A 24,600-nucleotide genomic window follows, 5' to 3' on the forward strand; every position below is an offset into this window, starting at 1 on the left:
TAAATAATTCTTCCCCTCTCTTATTTATAACTCATTTTTCAGTTCTGCAACTGGGAACCAAAAACTCTCTACTATTGACCCCACCCCTTTCCTAAGAGGTCTATAAGGGGCGTGCATAAGAGCACAAACGTGCCTACCGTTCCTGTCCTACTGTTGCTTCATGCTTATGCTTATGTATGCTGTCATGACAAATAAAATAAATAAAAAAATAAAAATAAACATGGGATATCTGCATTTCCCTTGTCCACATCATATTATGACAGTTGCAGTATGAAAAAAGAACGATGCGATATCATTTATATTACAGTGATTGTGTCAAGATTCAGAGTAATGGCAGCGTTCCAGAAAACCCCCTCCTGCAGAAAAGACTCCAAAGCAAACATCTTTCAAAGTTCTTTTACTAGCATAGGTGAGCTGGCACAGCTGGATAAACTCCGAATCTGGAGATCTGGGTTTTTCCTCAGTAATACAAACTAGAAAACCACTCCCCCTTGACCCCTCTGTCGATCACATGCTCCAATCTCCAACCATCCCATCTTGAGACATCACTCCGACCACTCCTTCTCCAGATGTAGGCTCGGCCTGATCTTGACGGGCAGGAAGAATGTTATTATGTCTAATGGCCCCTTGTACCAACCCCCTCTCACTTCCCCACACATGAGAAAATGGCAGCATGGAAGCCTTCGGCCTAGTATGGCTTCCAAAGCTGACAGATTGAAGAACGCAGCTGACTGAAAAAAGGATGTGTTTAGCAGCTGTAACATGCACAATTGTGAGCCGGCTGGATAGAGGCAATTCAGGAAGGATAATTTTAGAAGGGATGATTCACTGTGTATTATTAACACAGGAATACAAGGCAGTGTCTTCTGGTTTTAGACTATTGACTTGGACAAAAACCTGATTTTTGGAGGTGTCTCTTGCGAAGGTTAGCCGATTTTGCAAAACACTATTGTAATACACAGTTCCACTCTTTGCAACACGTCCAATCCATTCTAGTCCCTCTCCTGGATGTTGACGGATCCAGTCCATGTATGCCTCTGCTACAGAAAATCCAGACACTGTGCAGGTCAGTCTTATGGACTCCCCGGGCCTCTTAATGCCACCACCAGATTCAGTAATGGTAGAACTGGATGAACCGCCTATGACACAAAAATGAAAATTAGAAGATTAAGAAGGAGAAGATGATTGGGCAGCCAAGGTAACAGAGTGAAAAGTTGGAATATTAGAGGAAGAAAGAAGAGATCCATATTTCTTTCCTTACATGCAGGGAATGCCAATATGAAACATGCCAAGATTGTCCATGCCATAATGTCAATATTGTCTAACCGAGATGAGCGGAGCATCTGATCTCCAGCTACAAGGAACCTCATGGTCACGTTAATCCTTGATTGCTCTATGTTGAGTAGCATCTTCCCCTTTAAAGAACCCATGTCCTAAAGTAATTTGCATAGTATTCAACGTGCCCATTATGTAAGTACATAATACTTTTTTTTTTAAATTTACATTTATATCCCGCCCTTCTCCGAAGACTCAGGGCGGCTTACATTGTGTAAGGCAATACTCTAAGTCAGGGGGGTCAAACTCGCATCGTCACGGTGTGGTCATGTGATGTATTGTGATTCCCCCCCCCCATTTGCTAAACTGGGCATGGGCATGACCAATACGTGACGCATCCAGTCCATGGGCCATGAGTTTGACAGCCCTGCTTTAAGTACATGGTACTTAAGCAAATAGTGCCCTAAGTACCAAGTACTTCAATTGTGCATTGCAATCCAAAACCATCATTGTATTTATTTATTTATTTATTTATTTACTTTGTCAAACATATATAAGATAACAGGTAAAAGTATAAACATAATTTGGATACATGAAAAGAGTAAGTAAAAAGGAATATTAGGATAGGCATACAAGTGCACTTACGCCCCTTACCGACCTCTTAGGAATGGGGTGAGGTCAACAGTAGACCGTTTAAGCTTAAAGTTTTGGGGGTTTGGGGAAGAAACTACAGCGTCAGTTAGTGCATTCTTGGCACTGACCACTCTGTTACTGAAGTCATACTTTCTGCAATCGCATTTGGTTTACCATGCGTTTGTATCCATTGTGTGCTCTTGTATTGTTTTGGTTGAAGCTGAAGTATTCATTGGCTGGTGGGACATTGTACTGTTTAGGTCAGACCGAAGACGGCGAAGTTCTAAGTTGTCTAAGCCCAAAATTTCAAGTCTGGTGGCATAACGTATTTTGTTGCGAGCAGAAGAGTGGAGGACTCTTCTTGTGAAATATCTTTGGACTCATTCAATTGTATTAATGTCCGATATTCAGTATGGGTTCCAGACAGAAGAGCTGTATTCAAGAATTGGTCTGGCAAAAGTTTTGTATGCCCTAGTTTGCAGTTCAATGTTACCGGAGAAGAAATTACGCAAGATTAGGTTAACAACTCTTAATGCTTTTTTAGCAATGTTGTTACAGTGTTAAAGTTAGACTCTGAGGATAAACAAAAAATGCTGTAGTTCCTATCAAAAGGTTGCAGGGTTGTTGAACTAGTTTAGTGTTAGGAACAATTAAATTGTATTGAATGAAAATGATTAACAAAAATATAGAATAATCAAACATTGATGAATTTGGTAAATTAATACCAGTTGAGTTATGTTGAGTGGATTAATATGGCTACCAAAGAAGTGGCTTACCTAGATACACACACACACACAATTTGCAATTTAAAATAAAGGAAACCCATACAAATTTGCGCAGAAAGCAAAGAATCACAACAGGGAGTAAATTCATCAATAAGACATTAACACTACTCAGAAACTCAACTACCTCTCACTCCCAACAATTGAGAGAAAAGCCATGTGTTATGAGTTTTGCAAATGGCCCAAGTGGTTGGACTTAAATCTAATCTCAGATGGAATAGTCTTCCAAATGTTGAGCAGATGTTGACAAGACATGGACCCACCAGTTGCTCCTCTTTAATTGAGGAGCGTATCCTTCCTACCAGAACTAAGGAGAGCGGTCAAAATATATTTTGGAGCTCCTCATGACTCTGAAGGATCCACCGTAAAGAGTTGCAAAACTGATTGGTTCAACACGTCTTCTATTGTAACCATTTTGATCATAAGTGTATTTCTCAATTATGTATTTATTTATTTGTTTTACATAGCTCTACAATTAAAGAAAAGGTTGTGATAATACATTGTTCCATTTGTTATATTTGTTTGACAGGCACTCAGAAGCGAACATGAATGTGCATTCTCCAACATCTGTTCAGGCTGATGTTTAGTCAACATTGTCAACTTTAAGACAATCATTGACCCCCAGGGGGAGGGTTCGCAACTTAGGCGTTCTCCTGGATGATCGGCTGTCTTTAGAAGAACATATGACGGCAGTTGCCAGGGGAGCTTTTTATCAGGTGCGCCTGATTCACCAGTTGCGTCCCTTCCTTGACTGGGATTCCCTACGCACGGTCACTCATGCCCTTGTCACTTCCCGCCTGGACTATTGCAATGCTCTCTACATGGGGCTCCCCTTGAAGAGCACCAGGAGGCTCCAACTGGTCCAGAACGCGGCTGCGCGGGTAATAGAAGGGGCACTGCGGTGCTCCCATATAACACCTCTCCTGCGCAGCCTGCACTGGTTGCCGGTGGTCTTCCGAGTGAAATTCAAGGTGTTGGTTATCACCTTTAAAACGCTCCATGGCACAGGACTGGGTTACTTATGGGACCGCCTACTGCCACCTATAGCCTCCCATCGGCCTGTGCGCTCCCATAGGGAGGGCCTCCCCAGGGTGCCGTCAGTCAAACAATGTCGACTGGCGGCCCCCTGTGGGAGGGCCTTCTCTGTGGGGGCTCCAGCCCTTTGGAATGAGTTACCTCTGGGGTTGCGTCAACTCCTCGACCTCCGGACTTTTAAACGCGAGCTCAAGACTTTTCTATTCCACCATGCGGGGCTAGCCTGATGAAATTTTAAATGTGGGGGTTTTATGATGGTTTTATCCTAGTTTTAATTTCTATTGGCCATTTTATAATCGGTTTTTTAATCAGTTTTTTAATTTTTGTGTATGTTTATGATGTTTTATTTGGCTGTAAACCGCCCTGAGTCCTTCGGGAGAAGGGCGGTATAAAAATTTGAATAAATAAATAAATAAATAAATAAATAAATAAATAAATAAATAAATAAATAAGATCTCCGGACTTCAACTCACAGAATTTGTTCTGAATAGGAATACTAGGAGTAGACGAGCATCCAGGCATCCTGACGTGGACAAGGTTTACAAACATTGATGTGGAAGACTGTTCACGATCTGTGAGATAAAGAGATGGCTATGAAAACAGATGGTAACTCACATCTTGGATTTTTCATGCATGAAGCAATTTTTCCTCATTGGGAGGGAGATTCCCCTTTCTATATTATTTTTAATTTTTTTACAAACAGTGGTTTCTAATAATAAATAAACTTGCTGTTCAGGTCCTGATGAAACATGTCTGTTGCAGGCCAAGAAGGAATTTTTTCATGATCATGATTCTTTTCCACCGTTGTGTATTTTAGCAGTACAATAATATACAGCTGTGTCCTCCATTTTCAAGTCATTCATTTGGAGGTAGAAATTGGAACTATCTTTGGAGGCAGTAAATCTTCCTTCTATTGTAGGAGAATAACCACTGTACTTTGGGATACGATAATATACCAGCCATTCCAATGCTTTCCCAGGCCTTTGCATCACCCAATGCATATAGTGGTTATCGATATCAAAACCAGCTATGGAGCATACAAGTTGGGCTGATTCTCCTTGTTTCTTGATTACTAGACTTGATTGAGTGAGAGTAATCTGAGAAAGAGCCCCTGGAGGAAGGAGAAATGGTCATCAGATGATAGAAATAAATTAACGGTAAAAGTTCCCCTTGCACATATGTGCTAGTTGCTCCCAACTCTAGGGGGCGGTGATCATCTCCGTTTCAAAGCCAAAGAGCCAGTGCTGTCCGAAGACGTCTCCATGGTCCTGTGGCCGGCATGACTAAATGCCAAAGCCGCATGGAACGCTGTTACTTTCCCATCAAAGGTGGTCCCTATTTTTCTACTTGCATTTTTTTTACATGCTTTCGAACTACTAGGTTGGCAGAAACTGGGACAAGTAACGGGAGCTCACTCCATTACGCAGCGCTAGGGATTCGAACTGCTGAACTGCTGACCTTTTGATCGAAAAGCTCAGCGTCTTAGCCACTGACCCACTGCGCCCCTTAGATATGAATTACTCTATAAGAAAAAAAAAATGACTATAATAAAAGATCGAGACAGTTTTTCTAATCTGTACAGATGATCTTTGAGAATGAACTGTGCTATAAAACCTAAAGAAGATATCAGGGGTGACATACCTTTGAAAATTGTTTGAATGAAAATTAGGTGCAGGAAATTCATGGTCCCCCTTCTTTATTATTACCCCTTTGAAGAGCTTTCTCTAGAAGAGACCAGAAGGTCAAGAATAAATGAAGTTCCAGCAGACAGGGAAATTAATATATGATGGAGTGATTTGCATATGTTTTCCCTTGCAAGAAATTTAAGTTCTTACTGCCGCATCATGTAAGGAGATAGAAACTTCCCTTCGATCATTTGACACCCTGGGCATCACGTTGCCATCACATGACATTTCATGATGTTTTTCCCATTCATAGGTGGGCGTGGCCTGCATGTGATATATCCAGCCCAGGGCCACCAGTTTGGCACTCCTGCCTTACAGTAGATCAACCCTGAGAAGCAGGGATGAAATCTACTTACCTTCCCTAGGGGTTCGGAAGGGCATGCTCCACGGGCACCACATGCATGCTTGGAGCCTCTGCGCATGCTCAAAACCTTCTGTGCATACACAGAGGCTCAAAAACAGGTTACTTCCTGGTTAAAACCAGGAAGTAATGACGTCTGGGCGGATGGCCGGAGCCTCATGCTGCCACCACTACTGGTTCTCCGAACCATGTGCTGCCATCACAACCGGATCGGCCAAACCGGTTCAAACCGGGAGCATTTCACCCCTGCTAAGAAGTATATGACTGTATTCTTGTTGGTTGACGGGCTTATCACTGCCGGTGTGATAGAACCATATAAGTCCATGGTAGAAAAAAAATGCTAAAGATCCTGGTAGCACATTTTCCCAGCAACATTTTTTTTATTATTATTCAGCTCTTACCAGTTTAGCCACAGTATGTCTGGGTTAAAGTACCTTACAAAGTATTAACACTTTCAACAAAATCATTAAAAAAACAAACTAGATTCCTTTCAATTCAATTCCTCTGAGAAACTGGCTTTCTGTTGTTGTTTTTTATTTATTTATTTATTTACATTTATATCCCGCCCTTCTCCGAAGACTCAGAGCGGCTTACAGTATATAAGGCAATAGTCTCATTCTATTTGTATATTTACAAAGTCAACTTATTGCCCCCCCAACAATCTGGGTCCTCATTTTACCTACCTTATAAAGGATGGAAGGCTGAGTCAACCTTGGGCCGGGCTTGAACCTGCAGTAATTGCAGGCTGCTATGTTTTAATAACAGGCTTCTTACAGCCTGAGCTACCACGGCCCCTGGTTGTTGTTGTTATTGTTGTTGTTGTTGTTGTTAGTTGTGAAATCATGTCTGACCCATCGCGACCCCATGGACAAGCCCCCAGGCTTTCTTGTCCTCTACCATCCTCTGGAGTCTATTTATTTATTTATTTATTTATTTATTTATTTATTTATTTATTTATTTATTTAATTAATTAATTAATTAATTAATTAATTAATTAAATTTCTATACCACCCTTCTCCCAAAGGACTCAGGGCGGTTTACAGCCAGATAAAACAATAGATATAAAAATTAAAAACGAATTTAAAAGACTAATACGAAATTGGCTGAAAACTATAAAACCAGTAAAACCCCCATTAAAAACTATTAGGCCAGTCCTGCGCGATGGAATAAAAATGTCTTCAGCTCACGCCGAAAGGTCCGGAGGTCAGGGAGTTGGCGTAGCCCTGGAGGCAGCTCGTTCCATAGGGCTGGAGCCCCCACAGAGAAGGCCCTCCCCCTGGGGGTCGCCAGTCGACATTGTCTGGCCGACGGCACCCTGAGGAGGCCCTCCCTATGGGAGCGCACTGGTCGATGGGAGGCCACCAGTAGCAGCAGGCGGTCCCGTAAATAACCCGGTCCCATTTAAGCTCACGCCTATTGCTTCAGTGACTGACGAATGGCCCAGGCTCCACCCTCTCTCTCTCTCTCTCTCTCTGACAGCTCCATTCCCTCTTCCCCCTCAGAGCTCTCAGATTGCCTTGATGCTGGCCCTGACTCCCATGCCTCCTCTTCATCTGATTTGGCTGCTGGAGGGGTTGGTGACTGACAGACCACAACAGTAAGATCAAAACAAATTTTGGAGCTCCTCGTGATTCTGAAGGATCCACCATGAAGGGTTACAAAGTTCAACAGGTCTTATACTGTAAGCATTTTGATCATCGGTATACTTCCAAATTCTTTCATTTATTTTACACAGATCAACAGTTAAACAAAGGGTTGTGGTGATGCATTGTTTCTGTCATGTCCCACTCCTCCTCTGACAGCCGGGTCGGGGGAGTCTGTATCAAGCATGGCCACAAAGCCTCTGCAGCTTTGCCAAAGTTCTGTCAGAGTTCTCAGGGCAGGCAGGAGTCCAAGATGTGACTTCAGCAATCCAAATTAGACTTTGCCTGACTCAAAGAATGCTAGAAAGCAGATCCTTTATATAGGCCATGAGGTGTGGCTCCATGACTCAGCACTTATCCAGGCTTGCCCCTCTCTTCCTTTTGCTGACATTGCCTCTCCATTCTCCAGAAGCGTGGATCCGCCCACCCTCCAGCTGCCGGCAATTCCAGCTCGTGACTGGCTTCATACTCCTCATGTTCACATGTTGTGGGGGAGGGGTTTATTTGCTCAGTTTTTCCAGGCATGGTGCCAGGACTGGGGGCTGAAGTCATGCCAGGCCATTCGTCTTGCTCAGTCTGTCCAGGCATGGTGCCAGGACTGGGGGCTGGAGGCATACCAGGCCGTTTGTCTTCATTATCCATCTCTGGCTGAGATAACCGGAGATGAGAGGGGCCTGGCTGCGGAGAGGGGGGCGGCCGAGGCACAACAGTTTCCTTTTACTTCATTACATTTTCATTTCTGAAATCAAAGGATAAGCACTCAGACGTGAACATCAATGTGCATTCTCCAACATCTTTTCAGGCTGATGTTTAGTCAACCTTGTCAACATTAAGATGCCTGGACTTCAACTCCCAGAATTCACGCTGCCTAGGAATACTGGGAGTTGAAGTCCAGACATCTTGAAGTTGACAAGATTAACAAGCACTGATGTCAGTGGTGGGATTCAGCCGGTTCGCACCACTTCGGGAGAACCAGTTGTTAACTTTCTGAGCTGTTTGCCAAACTGGTTATTGGAAGAAATTATTAGGGCAGAGAACCGGCTGTTAAATTACTTGAATCCCACAACTGACTGATGTGTAGGGTATGTTCATGAACTGTGAGATAGACAGATGGCCGTGGAAACAGATGGTAGCTCACTTCTTGGCTTTTTCACGCATGAAACAATTTTTTTCTCATAGAGAGGGAGATTCCCCTCTTATATTTTCTTTAGAAACAGTGGTTTCTAATAATAAATCTTCCAGTTGTTCATCTCATGAAACATGAGCTCTTCAGGAGGATTTTCCCCTTTTGTCTTGATTCCTTTCCATCATGGTGCAGGGTCTATATGAGTAGTACAATAATATACAGCTGTGTCCTCCATTTTCAAGTCATTCATTTGGAGGTAGAAATTGGAACTGTCTTTGGACGCAGTAAATCTTCCTTGTATTCCAGGAGAATAACCGCTGTACTTCGGGATACGATAATATACCAGCCATTCCAGTGGCTTCCTGGGGCTCTTCATCAACCAATTCATATAATGGTGAATAATATCAAATCCAGTTATGGAGCATTTGAGTTGGACTGATTCGCCTGGATTTTTTATTACCGGACTTGACTGGGTGAGAGTAATCTGAGAAAGGGCCCCTAGAGGGAGGAGAAATATTTATCAAAGAATAGAAATCAATCACACTATAAGAAAAAAGAGCTACCATAATTAAAAATCGAGATGATTTTTCTGATCTATACAGACGATCTTGGAGAGTGAGCTGTGCTCTGAAACCAAAAGAGGACATCATCAATAGCAAACCTTTCAAAATTGTTTGGATGAAAATTAGGTGCAGCCAATTCATGATCAAGGTGGAGCCAATTCCTCTCTGTTGTTTTCTCTTTGAAGATCTTTCTCTAGAAGAGACGGGAGGTCAAGAGTGAATGAAGCTGAAGCAGAAGGTGATATCTGATGAAGTGGTTTGCATATGATTTCCCTTTTAAGAGGTTTAAGTTCTTAAACCTCTTCTTTAAGTTCTTCATCATAGAAGGAGATGGAACCTTCCCTTAGATCAACCCTGGAAAGTAGATAAGATGAGATGAGATTAGATGAGATATATATATATTACTTGGTCCATGCCAACATGACGCTCCTAATAAATAACTGGATTTCTTTTGAAGTTTAGCTTAAGACTAATGATTTAATTAGGGCATCAGTTGGAACCATGATAACAAGCCAACTCTGGCCTACTTAATTTGCACCTTGGCTCTGACCCTGTTTCCCCGCCCCCAAGGTGTGCCATCAGTCACATTCCCCAAAGAAGCAATTTTGCGAGTTGTAGAAGTCACTCCCTCCGGCCACTGTGGATCTCCAGGGAGATGGCCTTGACAATTGCTGCCTGGAATGTGCTTTGTTTTGATTGAAGTTCAAGTTCCTCAATGCAGCTGCGAGGCTTGATTCCCAATCCCCCTGCCTATGGCAACTCGAAAGCAGGTCAGGAATGCTTCACAAGTTGACACACTAATCATTGGTGAATGATTCAAGAAAACATGCTTAAGACAATCCTTGGTTAATGTGTCGTATGAGAGCTGCCTATAGATTCAGGTATGAAAACATGTAAATCACAGATCAACATTGAGAAGAGACAAAGATTTTTCCTGATATAAAACAATTAAATCAGTGGTGAAATCCAATTTTTTTTACTACTGGTTCTGTGGGCGTGGCTTGGTGGGTGTGGCTTGGTGGCCGTGGCAGGAGAAGGATAATGCAACATCTCCATTCCCACCCCATTACAAGGGAAGAATATTGCAAAATCTCTATTCCCACCCCATTACAAGGGAAGGATACTGCAAAATCTCTATTCCCACCCCATTACAAGGGAAGGATAATGCAACATCTCCATTCCCACCCCACTCCAGGGGAAGGATACTGCAAAATCCCCATTCCCTCCCCACTCTGGGGGAAGGATATTGCAAAATCTCTATTCCCACCCCATTACAAGGGAAGGATAACACAAAACCCCATTCCCTCCCCACTCCAGGGCCAGCCAGAGGTGGTATTTGCCGGTTCTCTGAACTACTCAAAATTTCCGCTACTGGTTCTCCTGAACCTGTCAGAACTTGCTAAATTTCACCCCTGAATTAAATGCAATATTTCGAAGTAGCTTTGCTGAGCAAACTCTTTTTGAGGACCCTTTTTTAGAATAGAATAGAATAGAATAGAATAGAATAGAATAGAATAGAATAGAATAGAATAGAATAGAATAGAATAGAATAGAATAGAATTTTTTATTGGCCAAGTGTGATTGGACACACAAGGAATTTGTCTTGGTGCATATGCTCTCAGTGTGCATAAAAGAAAAGATACGTTCATCAAGGTACAACATTTACAACACAATTGATGGTCAATATATCAATATAAATCATAAGGATTGCCAGCAACGAAGTTACAGTCATACAGTCATAAGTGAAAAGAGATTGGTGATGGGAGCGATGAGAAGATTAATAGTAGTGCATACAAAAACCATTTCACATTTTTAATTTGTATCTCAAAGGCCTTCCAACTTGGCATTCATATACGCATTCTCAACATGCTTTTAAATACTGGAATGTAACCGTTTTCCTACAGCAGAAACTGCGGCAAACCATTTTAGGAGTCAATCAATCAGAAGAGAGCCGGAGGGGACCATGGAGGTCTTGTAGTTCAACCTGAGATACGAGTAGGGATTTGGACTAGAGACCTCCAAAGTCACTTCCGACTTTGTTACTCTGTTGTAATTGCACTTCATGTATCCATACAACTGGTGATTGTTGCAGTATGAAAAAGAATGATGTTCCATACCAGTAATTGTGTAACCCAACTGACTGAAAAAGGATTTGTTTAGAATAGAATAGAATAGAATAGAACAGAATAGAACAGAACAGAACAGAACAGAACAGAATAGAATTTTTTATTGGCCAAGTGTGGCCACACACAAGGAATTTGTCTTTGGTGCATATGCTCTCAGTGTATATAAAAGAAAAGATACATTTGTCAAGAATCATAAGGTACAACACTTAATGATCTGCTGGTGGCTCAACAGACTAATGCAGTCTGTTATTAACACAGCTGCTTGCAATTACTGCAATTACTGCAAGTTCAAGTCCCACCAGGCCCAAGGTTGACTCAGCCTTCCATCCTTTATAAGGAAGGTAAAATGAGGATCCAGATTGTTGGGGGCAATAAAAGTTGACTTTGTATAGAATATACAAACGGACGAAACTATTGCTTAACACTGTGTAAGCCGCCCTGAGTCTTCAGAGAAGGGCAGGATATAAATTCAAATTAAAAAAAAATGATAGTCATAGGGTACAATTAAGCAATCAAATCATATTAGGAAAAAAGTCAATATAAATTGTAAGGATACCAGCAACAAGGTTACAGTCATACAGTCATAAGTGAGAGGAGATGCTGATAGGAACGATGACAAGATTAATAGTAGTGCAGATTTAGTAAACAGTTTGACAGCGTTGAGGGAATTATTTGTTTAGCAGAGTGATGGCCTTCGGGAAAAAAGGCCATCTTGTGTTCTTGTGTCTAGTTGTTCTTGTGTGCAGTGCTCTATAGCATCGTTTTGAGGGTAGGAGTTGAAACAGTTTATGTCCAGGATGTGAGGGATCTGCAAATATTTTCACAGCCCTCTTTTTGACTCGCGCAGTATACAGATCCTCAATGGAAGGCAGGTTGGTAGCCATTGTTTTATCTGCAGTTCTAATTTTCCTCTGAAGTCTGTGTCTGTCTTATTTTATTTATTTATTTATTTATTTTTGTCACATAGTATATATAAAGCGTAAGCATGTAATAACTATACAATATATAAGCACATATATAAGTATGAGTATGTAATAACTATATTAATTGGATATAACAATTGTCTTATTTTATTTTATTTATTTATTTATTTTTGTCACACAGTATATATAAGCATAAGCATGAAATAATTATACAATATATAAGCATATATATGAGTATAAGTATGTAATGACTATATTAATTGGATATAAGGAAAGGAAACAATAGGACAGGAATGGTAGGCACGTTTGTGCTCTTATGCACGTCCCTTACGGACCTCTTAGGAATGGGGTGAGGTCTATAGTAGACAGTCTTTAACCAAAGACTGTCTACTATAGACCTCACCCCATTCCTAAGAGTGATTTTGGGAAGAGACCACAGAGTCTAGTGTATTCCAGGCATTAACAACTCTGTTACTGAAGTCATATTTTCTGCAATCAAGATTGGAGCGGTTCACATTAAGCTTAAATCTATTGTGTGCACGTGTATTGCTGCGATTGAAGCTGAAGTAGTCTTTGACAGGAAGGACATTGTAATAGATGATTCTATGAGTTCAACTCAGGTCATGTCGAAGGCGGCGGAGTTGGGTTGTTGGGTTGCAGAGCCAAACCAGACAGTTAGCACCTGTGACATGCAACATTGTGACCAGGATGAATAGATGCATTTCAAGAAGGATAATTTTAGAAGGTCTGATTCACTGTGTGTCTTCTGTGCAAAAATACAGGCCAGCGTCTTCTGGTTTTAGAGCACTGAGTTGCAGTAAAAACTGATTTTTGGAGGTATCCCTTCTGACGGTTAATCGACTCTGGAGAATACTATTATAATACACACTTCCACTCTTTTCAACACGTCCAACCCATTCCAATCCCTCGCCTGGACGTTGACGGAGCCAATCCATGTATGCCTCTGCTACGGAAAATCCAGACACTGTACAAGTCAGTTTTATGAACTCCCCGGGCCTCTTAACGTCATCGCCCGATTCAGTAACGGTATGCCTGGATAAACTGCCTGTGATACAACAATGCAAATTAGAAGATTAAGAAGGAGAAGATGACAGAAAGAATTGTTGGAATAGAAGAGATCTGATTTTTTTTCCCCCCCTTACATGCAGGGAATGACAATATGAAACATGCCAAGATAGTCCATTCCATAATGTTAATATTGAGTAAGAGAGAAGAGTAGAAATTCCGATTTGCAGCTCAAAGGAACTTAATGGTCACTATAAACCTTCCCCTTTTAAAATAAGACATGCCATAAAATGATTTGCATAGTACTCAAAGTGCCCATTACTTTTTTTTTTTTGTTTACATTTATACCCCGCCCTTCTCCGAAGACTCAGGGCGGCTTACAGTGTATAAGGCAATAGTCTCATTCTATTTGTATATTTTTACAAAGTCAACTTATTGCCCCCCCAACAATCTGGGTCCTCATTTTACCTACCTTATAAAGGATGGAAGGCTGAGTCAACCTTGGGCCGGGCTCGAACCTGCAGTAATTGCAGGCTTTGTGTTCTTAATAACAGGCCTTACCAGCCTGAGCTAAACCGGCCCTTACTTAAGTACATTGTACTGTAAGTGCCCAGCACTTCAATTGTGTATTGAAATCACAAAACATCAAGAACGGATGCCTGCTGCGGAGAACCAAGATTCCATATCTCATCTCCCAACTGCATTGGTGACATCTAAAATTAGTGGAGATTTGATATGGACTGTCTCTATTAGAGATTCTTCACTAGTCACTGGAATATCCAGTGAAATATGGCATTTGCTAGATAAGAATCTTGATTAAGATCAATGGTGGTGCAGTGGTTAGAATGCGATATTGTAGGTTAATTCTTCCGACTGCCAGCAGTTCGATTCTTTATTTTATTTTATTTTGTCATAAAAGTATACACAAGCATCAACATAAATCAGCAAAATATCATATAAGCATATATATGAGAAAAAGTATGTAATAATTGTATTAATTTGATATAATGAAAGGAAACATTAGGACAGGAACGGTAGGCACTTTTGTACTCTTATGCACGCCCCTTATAGTCCTCTTAGGAATGGGGTGAGGTCAATGGTAGACAGTTTTTAGTTAAAGCTTTTGGGAGTTTGAGAAGAGACCACAGAGTCAGGCAGTGTGTTCCAAGCATTAACAACTCTGTTACAAAAGTCATATTTTCTGCAATCAAGATTGAAGTGGTTAACATTAAGTTTGAATCTATTGTTTGCTCTTGTATTATTGCGATTGAAGCTGAAGTAGTCTTTAACAGGAAGGACCTTGCAATAGATGATTCTGTGTGTTAAATTTATTTATTTATTTATTTATTTATTTTGTCACAACATCATACAAAAAGATTATATAGTATATACACATATAAACATATATAGGAAGAAGAAAAGAAAAACAATAGGACAGGAACGGTAGGCACGTTTGTGCGCTTATGCACGCCCCTTATGGTCCTCTTAGGAATGGGGTGAGGTCAATAGTAGAAAGTTTTTGGTTAAAGCTTTTAGGATTATGGGAAGAGACCACAGAGTCAGGTAAAGTATTCCAAGCACTGATGATTCTGTTGCAGAAGTCGTATTTTCTGCAATCTAGATTAAAGCGGTTTACATTAAGTTTAAATCTATTGGTTGCCCTTGTATTATTGCAATTAAAGCTGAAGTAGTCTTTGACAGGAAGGACATTACAATAGATGATTCTGTGAGTTAAACTTAGGTCTTGTCGAGGGCGACGGAGTTCCAAGTTTTCTAAGCCTAGGATTTCAAGTCTGGTGGGATAAGGTATTTTGTTGTTTTCAGAGGAATGGAGAACTCTTCTTGTAAAATATTTCTGGACACGTTCAATTGTATTGATGTCAGAGATGTGGTGAGGGTTCCAAACAGGTGAGCTGTATTCTAGAATTGGTCTAGCAAATGTTTTATATGCTCTGGTTAGTAGTGTGGTGTTTTGGAAAAGAAGCTGCAAAATTAGGTTTACAACTCTTAGAGCTTTTTGCTATGTAGTTGCAGTGGGCTTTGGCACTTAGATCATTTGACATGAAAACTCCAAGGTCTTTAACGGGATGGGGTCGTCTGTAAGGTAATGTCCATCTAGTATGTACTTAGTTTTAGAGTTCTTTTTCCTATATGTAAGACTGAGCATTTGCTGGTTGAAATTTGAGCTGCCAATTTTAGACCAAGCGGTTAGATGGTCAAGGTCGTTTTGAATGATAGAAGTGTTGTCTGTGGTGTTAAATAGTTTGACATCGTCAGCAAAGAGAACACAATTACTTGAGATATGGTCACAAAGATCATTAATGTATAGAATAAAGAGTGTTGGTCCAAGGACGCTGCCTTGAGGAACGCCACTCTTGACAGGAACAGGATTTGATAAAGCATTGCCAATTTTGACCACTTGTTGTCTGTTAGACAGAAAAGCAGATATCCATTTGTGGAGGGGTCCTGAGATGCCATAGGATGTTAGTTTAAGGAGAAGTTTATCGTGTACTACTGAGTCAAAAGCTTTGCAGAAGTCTATGTAGATTGCATCTATTGATTTGCCTTGATCTAGATTTGAAGTCCATATGTTTTTGCAGTGGAGAAGTTGTAAGTTACATGATAACTTTTTCCTGAAACCAAATAAACACAGGTCTTGTCAGAGTCTGCGGAGTTCTAAGTTTTCTAATCCCAGGATTTCAAGTCTGGTGGTGTAAGGTATTTTGTTGTTTTCAGAGGAGCGGAGAACTCTTCTTGTAAAATATTTCTGGACACGTTCAATTGTATTAATGTCAGAGATGTGGTATGGGTTCCAGACAGGTGAGCTGTATTCAACAATAGGTCTAGCAAATGTTTTGTATGCTCTGGTTAGTAGTGTAGAGTTTCTGGAAAAGAAGCTACGCAAAATTAGGTTTACAACTCTTAGAGCCTTTTTTGTGATGTAGTTGCAGTGGGCTTTGAGTTTGATTCTCACCGGGCTCAAGGTTGACTCAGCCTTCCATCCTTCCGAGATTGTTAAAATGAGGACCCAGATTGTTGGGGGAAAATATGTTGCCTCTCTAAAGACTGCTTAGAGGGAGTTGTACAGCATGGGGAACTGGTATATAAGTCCAAGTTCTACTGCTATTACAAACTGGAAGGAAGCCAGCTAATTGACACTGCCAATATGAATTGCAAATTTACACCTATGGAATTGAAACCTGTCATGTTTTTCCTTTACCATCTGCTACACATTTGATGGCTCTATGTTTGTTTGTTTTTTACAATACTTGCTCTTAGCTTTTTTGCCATACCTAATGATATCTTACATTTCCAACAAAAGTGTTGAAGACCTGTTATCTAATTTAAAATATGAACAATCTTACCTGCTCTTATCAACAAACCAGAGTAACTACTCTTTAGTACCGTAGGAATCCAAGATAAGACAAATTCTAAATAAGACCAACCTTTGTGAGTCTTTAAACTAAAACACCATCAAAAATGTGTCAGGCATGAATAAACAAACAAGGTTTTTTTTCCCCTCTTGTCATGATTCTTTTCCATCATTGTGTGGGTTATTGCACTAGTACAATAATACACAGCTGTGTCTTCCACTTTCAAGTCATTCATTTGGAGGTAGAAGTTGGAATTGTCTTTGGAGGCTGTAAATCTTCCTTGTATTGTGGGAGAATAAGCGCTGTACTTGGGGATACGATAATGTACCAGCCACTTCAGTGGGTCCCCGGGCTTCTTCACCAACCAATCCATATAATGATTGTAAATATCAAACCCTGTTATGGAGCATTTGAGTTGGAGCGAGTCTCCTTGATTCTTGATTACTGGACTTGACTGGGTGAGAGTCTGAGAAAGGGCCCCTGAAGGGAAGAGAAATGGTCAACAACTGATGGAAAGGAATTACTTTATCATTAAAATGAAAGATCAAGACTGTTTTTCTGCTCTGATGAATTTTCTGACAAATTGTTTCAACTCCTACTCTCAAAATGACGCTATAGAGCACTGCACACCAGAACAACTAGACACTAGAACACTTTTTTCCCGAACGCCATCACTCTGCTAAACAAATAATTCCCTCAACACTGTCAAACTATTTACTAAATCTGCACTACTATTAATCTTCTCATCGTTCCTATCACCCATCTCCTCCCACTTATGACTGTATGACTGTAACTTTGTTGCTTGTATTCTTACGAATCATATTGATATTATTTCCTAGTATGATTTGATTGCTTATTTGTACCCTATGACTATCATTAAGTGTTGTCCCTTATGATTCTTGATGAATATATCTTGTCTTTTTATGTACACTGACAGATTATGAACCAAAGACAAACTCCTTCTGTTGACCAATAAAGAATTCTGTTCTGTCCTGTCCTGTCCTGTCCTGTCCTGTCCTGTCCTGTCCTATCCTATCCTATCCTATCCTATCCTATCCTATCCTATCCTATCCTATCCTATTATCTGTACAGATAATGTTTGACAATGAACTTTACTATAAAACCAAAAGAAGACACCAACAATAGAATACCTTTCAAAATTGTGTGAATGAAAATTAGAAGTAGCCACTTCATGATACCTTTTCTTCACTCTTATATTGTCCCTTTGAAGACCTTTTTTAAAAGAGAGAGGAGGTCAGGAGTGACTGATGCTGCAGCAGAGGGAGAAATTAATATATGATGAAGTGGTTTGCATATGTTTTCCCTTTTAAGAGGTTTAAGTTTTTACTGCCTCACAATATAAGAAAATGGAACATTCCTTCATTCGGATGTACCATTGATGGATGGTTTATCATTTTCTGGTGTGATGGTATGAATAGAACCATGTTAGACTAGAAGAAAAGGATAAATAATTCTGGAAGAAAAGGATAAAGAATCTGGTGGCACCTTTTGCAATGAACATTTTTTTTATTAAAGGCAGAAGCATTCAATTCATATTATCCCAAAGGTGCTTTTTCAAGAGGCAACTGGACTCTCTGGTTTTTCTTTGAAGATACTTCAATTCTCATCCGAGAAGCGTCTTCAGCTCTGAAGATAAGAAGCAAAGTGTCTTTAAAGAAAAACCAGAAAGTCCAGTTGCCTCTTGAAAAAGCACTTTTGGGACAACCATGACCTGGATGACTGAGAATCTCCATAGACTTTCAGCTCATATTAATTTAGCCACTCTATATCCTTTTTAATGTGTGCCATGCCTTATAAAGCCTTATGTTTTGATAGATTTTGAAAAAAAACCTAGATTCCTTTTGATTCAGTGGTAAAGGATTTAATAAAGCACACTTAAGGCAATTAGGGTTTAATACAATGGTGAAATGCAGCTGGTTCTAACCAGCTCGGGCGAACTGTTAGTACTGGCAGTGGGAGGCTGTTCCCAGATGTCATCACGTCCAGTTTTTGATGCTCTGTGCATGTGCAGAAGGTCCTGTGCATGCACAGAGGTGTCATGTACGAGCACAGCGAGCACACATGCACTTTCCATTTGCGAACCGGTAGCGAAGGTAAGTGGATTTCACCCCCTGGTTTAATATGATGTGTGAAAACTGTCTATGTGATCATATACATAAAGATGTAAATCTGTTCTGTCCCCTCACCTCAGTCTGGAAGGCACGAGAAATGACTCAATTAATCAGCAATTGAGTCCACGGCAGCTATCAGCTCTGGCAGCAACCAGCGAGTGTCTGCCAAGGTTTTTCTGTTATCTTTCTTGAAGCCGGCTTGTCAACCAGGAAATCAGAAATAAACAGCACTTCAGCTCAAGTTCTCTCTAGGGCTAGGCAGTTTGATTTGTTCGTCACAAAGCAGTATAGCAGCCCCTCCTGCTTTTATACCCTGTGGGGTGTGGCTCCGTGACTCAGCACTTTCTAGGCCTGCCCCACCCGTGCTTCTGTTGTTCCCGCCTCTTTTGTCTACGAAACCTGGGATCTAACCAGGACTGATTGTCCTCAGCTGGGTCTGGAAGCATTTCCTGGGCGAGGGGAGATACAGGAGACAGAGGCCTCATTATTTCTTCCAACTGGCCTGCCTCTGGCTCCTGGAGCTGAGCCAGGGAAGCCAGCCCTGCAGAAATGAGTCCTAATGGCCCTTCCCCCTCACTCTCTGAGTCACTCTCTGGCAGGGGGCCAGGCCCGGGGGGGGGGGCTGGAGCCACAACAAAATCACAGATCAACGTTCAGAAGAGATGAAGATTTATCTTGATATGCAGAAGATAAATGCAACACTTTCAAGTAGCTTTATTTAACAAGTTTATCACCTGTTGTCTAAGCTCCACTTTTGTGTAGGACAACACTATTTGGAACAGTCTTTCCAATGTCAAATATCTTTTATATCTTTATATATTTCAGAAAACGATCAACTTGGAATTCACATATGCTTTCTCACGTGTATTTATGAATTGCAACTATTTTCCTACATCAGAAACTGTACCAATCTACTTTATTCCAGGGGTGTCAAACATAAGGCCTGTGGGCTGGATCTGGCCCGGAGGGTGCTTAGATTTGGCCCACGGGGTCATCCTGGAAACAGTGAAGGACCAACCAGTGGTGCATCTGCAAGCGGAAACAGAGCTTTGGAAGGCCTTGCGTGGACCATCCGGGCTCCATTTTTGGCTGTGACAGCCTGCTGCATCCCTCTGCCAGCAAAAACAGAGCCTGGAGAGGCTGTGTGCAGCCAGTCTAGGCTCTGTTTTCAGCCATGGCAACCTCCTGCATCCCTCTGCCAAAAACGGAGCCCAGGGAGGTTGACCGCGGCCTGCCCAGGCTCTGTTTTCAGCCATGACAGCCTCCTGCAGCCCTCTGCCAGCGAAAATGAAGCCCGACAGGGGTGGGTTCCTACCAGTTCACACTGGTTCGCACGAACCGGTAACAGCAGTGGTGGGAGGCTCCGCCCATCCACCCGGATGTCATCACAGATGATCTGCGCATGCGCATTCACAAGAGTGAACTGGTAATGAAGGTAAGTGGAACCTACCTACCTGGAGCCTGGGGCTCAGTTTTCACTGGCAGAGGGCTACACGAGGCTGTCGCGGCTGAAAACAGAGTCTCAATGAGTGATGTTGAGCTGGCCACGCCCACCCTGAGCCCGCCCACCATGGCCATGCCCCCCTGCCTGCCAAGATCAAGCACAACCCTGAGGCAATCCTCAATGAAATCGAGTTTGACACCCATGCTTTATTCTGTCCTCGAAAAGACAATGCCAGAGGAGGAGTAATGTATCAAACATCTAAATACATCAAATGGATGAGCAATCAATCAATGTCTCTCAGTTCCAAGGACACGCTTTCTATTTTTATTTTATTTTAATAAAGAATTTTTATTTTTCATAATAATACCAACAATTTGACCAGTGTACATTACAATCGCTTATCCAACAGTCGATCCTATACTCTATTTATGCTTCAATCGGGCCTGCTCAGCCGCCACTCCCTTCCTTAATCCTTTCCACCCTTCTCCACCTTCTTCTACTTTCCCCATCCTTCCTCCTCCTCGCTTTCCTACTTCCTCTCCTCCTTCCCACTTCTCACTTCCATCCTTTCTAACCCTCCCTCTTCTTTTCCTTCTCCTCCTCCTATCCTTTCTTCCCTCTCCCTTCTTACCTACCTACCTACCTACCTACCTACCTACCTACCTACCTACTTCCTTTCTTTCTACTCCTTCTCCCTCCCCTTTTCCTTCTGGAGTGGTTGCTGAGCAGCTCCGACTTTATTCCATTCCAGCTTATTTAATTCAACCATTATTCCTGTACAGTGGCATTCAATCAATTTGTAATCTTCCCCCTTCCCCCCCATTTTCCCTCCCATATCCCCCCCCCTCCGAGACTTCCCAGAACAGAATACAGGGTATAATATCTAACAAACATAATCTAAGATAAAACATAAAACATAATCCTCAAACCTTTCACATCTTCACACTATCAATTCCCTTCATTCTTAAACATACTAATACAAAACAAATCCTAACTTCACTCAAAAACTAGTTGGTATTTTTTAATCAGATACTTATTTTGAATATAATCGATCCACTTTCTCCATTCCAAAATATATTTTTCTTGTGTATAGTCTTTCAAATAGGCAGAAATTTTAGCCATTTCTGCTAAATTTGACACTTTACTAGTGCATTCTCCAATTGTAGGTAAGTCTTCTTTCTTCCAGCATTGTGCAATCAATAGTCTCACAGCAGTTATTAAGTTCAAAATCAATTTTGTCTCTATAACAGAACAATTTGGAATTATTCCTAATTCTAGATTCTAGACACGCTTTCTAGAAAGCTGCTCTCAGATGGTAAACCGATGTTTCCTTCTCTATTTTGGTTCATTTATTGTGGGGTGTTTTTTTTTCTTCCTATTTTTGGATTCTGAACACTTTTCTGAAGAACAGCACGGTGGAACACGAGCTCCACCACCAGGAATAGCCTTCCAAGGGTTGGGGAAGGAAAGAGTTAAAGACAGCATTTCAGCATTGTGTATCTCCAGTGCAGTAATAGACGCCTGTGTCTTCTTGCTTTAAATTGTTCATTTGCAAGAAGAATTCAGAGCTGGAAAATGGTGTGTGTTTGTTGCTGAATACTCCGTTTCCCCGAAAATAAGACCTATCTCAAAAATAAGCCTTAGTGTGTTTTTTACATGTGCACATAATATAAGCCCTACCCCCAAAATAAGCCCTACTTAAGACCCTGTGCAGCTGGCCACCTACCCATTCCATATGGTTGTTTGCAGTGCTGTGGCCATGGGCGGGGTTAAAGATGCCTCATGCACCATGCACCCACTTACTGACTGAGTTAGCCAGGCTGCTAATCATAAATATGATGAGTGAGTGAGTCAATGAATGAATAAGTCCTAGTTCCATATCTGCTCTGCATTTTTCCATAATGACTTTACAGTTTGTAAGAAGTTATGTATAAAGATAAATTATCTTTATTATAAATTATCTTGTATAAAGATTCCCCTCACACATATGTGCTAGTCATTCCCGACTCTAGGGGGCGGTGCTCATTTCCATTTCAAAGATGAAGAGCCAGCACTGTCCGAAGACATCTCTGTGGTCATCTGGCTGGCAGGACTCAGCGCCAAAGGTGCACAGAATACTGTTCCCTTCCCACCAAAGGTGGTCCCTATTTTTCTACTTGTATTTTTATGTGCTTTCTAAACTGCTAGGTTGGCAGAAACTGGGACAAGTAACGGGAGCTCACCCCGTTATGCAGCACTAGGGATTTGAACCACTGAACTGCTGACATTTCGACTGACAAGCTCAGCATCTTAGCCGCTGAGTCACTGCATCCCTTATTTATGAATATGACTGTCCAATTGTCGTACAGTGGGCTTAGGTAGCTTACAACATTAAATTTCAACAAAATTACATCCCACCCCCAACCCCCATGGCAGCAGCAATAGAAATCTACCGCTTAGTGAATTACATCCCCATTCTTGTTCCCCAGGCCTGCTCTGAAAAACCAAGTCTTCAGAAATGCAGTAAGATGGTAGCTAATCATTCCTTGGAGGGAAGGATATTCCATAGAGAAGGGGTCAATACCAAGGAGGCCTTTTTCATGATTACACCAGATATACCTACCTAAGTGGTGCAGTGGTTAGAATGCAGCACTGCAGGCTACTTCTGCTGCCTGCCGGCTGCCTGCAATTTGCTAGTTCAAATCTCACAAGGCTCAAGGTTGACTCAGCCTTCAATCCTTATGTAATATGTAATATGTAAAATGAGGACCCAGATTGTTGGGGGAAATATGCTGACTCTGTAAACTGCTTGGAGAGGGCTATAAAGCACTGTAAAGCGGTATATAAGTCTAAATGCTATTGCTAACAGATAGAAAACATAACACATCCTGTTCTCCCATCCTGGTGGGCTTCAATTCTTTAGGCTTTAAAAGTGATTCTGAAGAACTCCTTCAGATATCTCATGAATGCAGCACCTCTCTGTTATTATTCCGTCTAGCTGGACTGGCTTGATTTTAAATTTTTTAATTTGCTTTTATGGGTTTTAGATTTTTGTAAATTTTTATAGGGTGTTACTGTATTTTAAAATTTTTGGCCAATCGAATAAGTTTTTTAAGGGGTTGTTCTTAATATTATATGTACTGTTTTCTTTGTATTTTATTCTGGCTGTGCACCGCCCTGAGTCCTTCGGGAGAAGGGCAGTATACAAATTAAAATATTATTATTATTATTATTATTATTATTATTATTATTATTATTATTATTATTATTATTATTATTATTATTATTATTATTATTATTATTATTATTTAATTAAGCAGCCTCGAAATATTTCTTCTTCTCTCTCTACCTCTTTTATTGATAACGCATCTTTCAATTCTAGGACTGAGGATTGGGGGTGGTGGTGTAGATATCTTCACTTCATGCTTCCATATCATAGATGATATGTTGCAGTATGAAAAAAGAACGATGTCATATATCAGTGATTGTGTAACCCAACTGACTGAAAAAAAAAAAGAGAGATTTGTTTAGCAGCTGTGACATGCAAAATTGTGACCAGAATGGATAGGAAGGAATGGAAGCATTTCAGGAAGGATAATTTTAGAAGGGCTCAGTCACTGTGTGTCTTCTGTGCAGGAATAAAAGGCGGTGTCTTCTGGTTTTAGACTATTAAGTTGGAGGTAAAACTGATTTTTGGAGGTGACTTTGCTGAGAGTTAATCGATTTTGGAAAATACTATTATAATAGATGTTTCCGCCCTTTGCAACACGTCCGACCCATTCCAGTCCCTCTCCTGCACATTGATGGATCCAGTCCATGTGTGCCTCTGCTACAGAAAATCCAGATACTGTACAAGTCAGTTTTATGAATTCTGCAGGCCTCTTAATGTCACCACCTGATTCAGTAGTGGTACGATCAGCTGAACTGCTTGTGACACAACAATGCAAATTAGAAGATTAGAAGGAGAAGTTGATGGTATAGCAAGGTAACAGTGTGAAAAGTTGGAATATTATATGAAGAAAGAAGAGATCAGTATTTTTTTCCTTATGTGTAGGGAATGACATTATGAAGCATGCCAAGATAGTCCATTCCATAATGGTAATATTGGCTAACTGAAATGAGCAGAAAATCTGATCTCCCATTAAAAGGAACCTAATGGTTGCTATAATCCTTCCCCTTTAAAGAAGACATGACATAAAATAATTTGCATAGTACTCAAAGTGCCCATTACTTAAGTACATAGTACTCTAATGCCCAGTACTTCCATTGTGTATTGAAACCTGCTGCTGGGAACCAAATGGAGATTTGAACTGGACCGTCTCTCCAAGAAATTCTTCACCGGTCACAGGGATATCCAGTGAAAAATGGCATTTGCTAGATAAGAATCTTGATTAAGAGCCGGGGTAGCACAGTGGTTAGAATGTGGTATTGTAAGCTAATTCTGCCAACTGCCAGAAGTTCGATTCTCACCGGGTTAAGGTTAACTCAGCCAT

General features: G+C 41.0%; 1 gene segment (V, D, J or C); it reads right to left on the bottom strand.

The window, feature by feature from the left end:
* Positions 1-16,652: 16,652 nt before the first annotated feature.
* Positions 16,653-23,925, bottom strand: LOC131197864 (Ig heavy chain V-III region HPC76-like). The segment is given in 3 exon segments: positions 16,653-17,032; positions 19,703-19,713; positions 23,726-23,925. Coding segments are annotated over 3 exon segments (591 nt in total).
* Between the last annotated feature and the right edge of the window lie 675 nt (positions 23,926-24,600).

This window comes from Ahaetulla prasina, chromosome 4 (genome assembly GCF_028640845.1).
Source record: "Ahaetulla prasina isolate Xishuangbanna chromosome 4, ASM2864084v1, whole genome shotgun sequence".
NCBI classification, from domain to species: domain Eukaryota; kingdom Metazoa; phylum Chordata; class Lepidosauria; order Squamata; family Colubridae; genus Ahaetulla; species Ahaetulla prasina.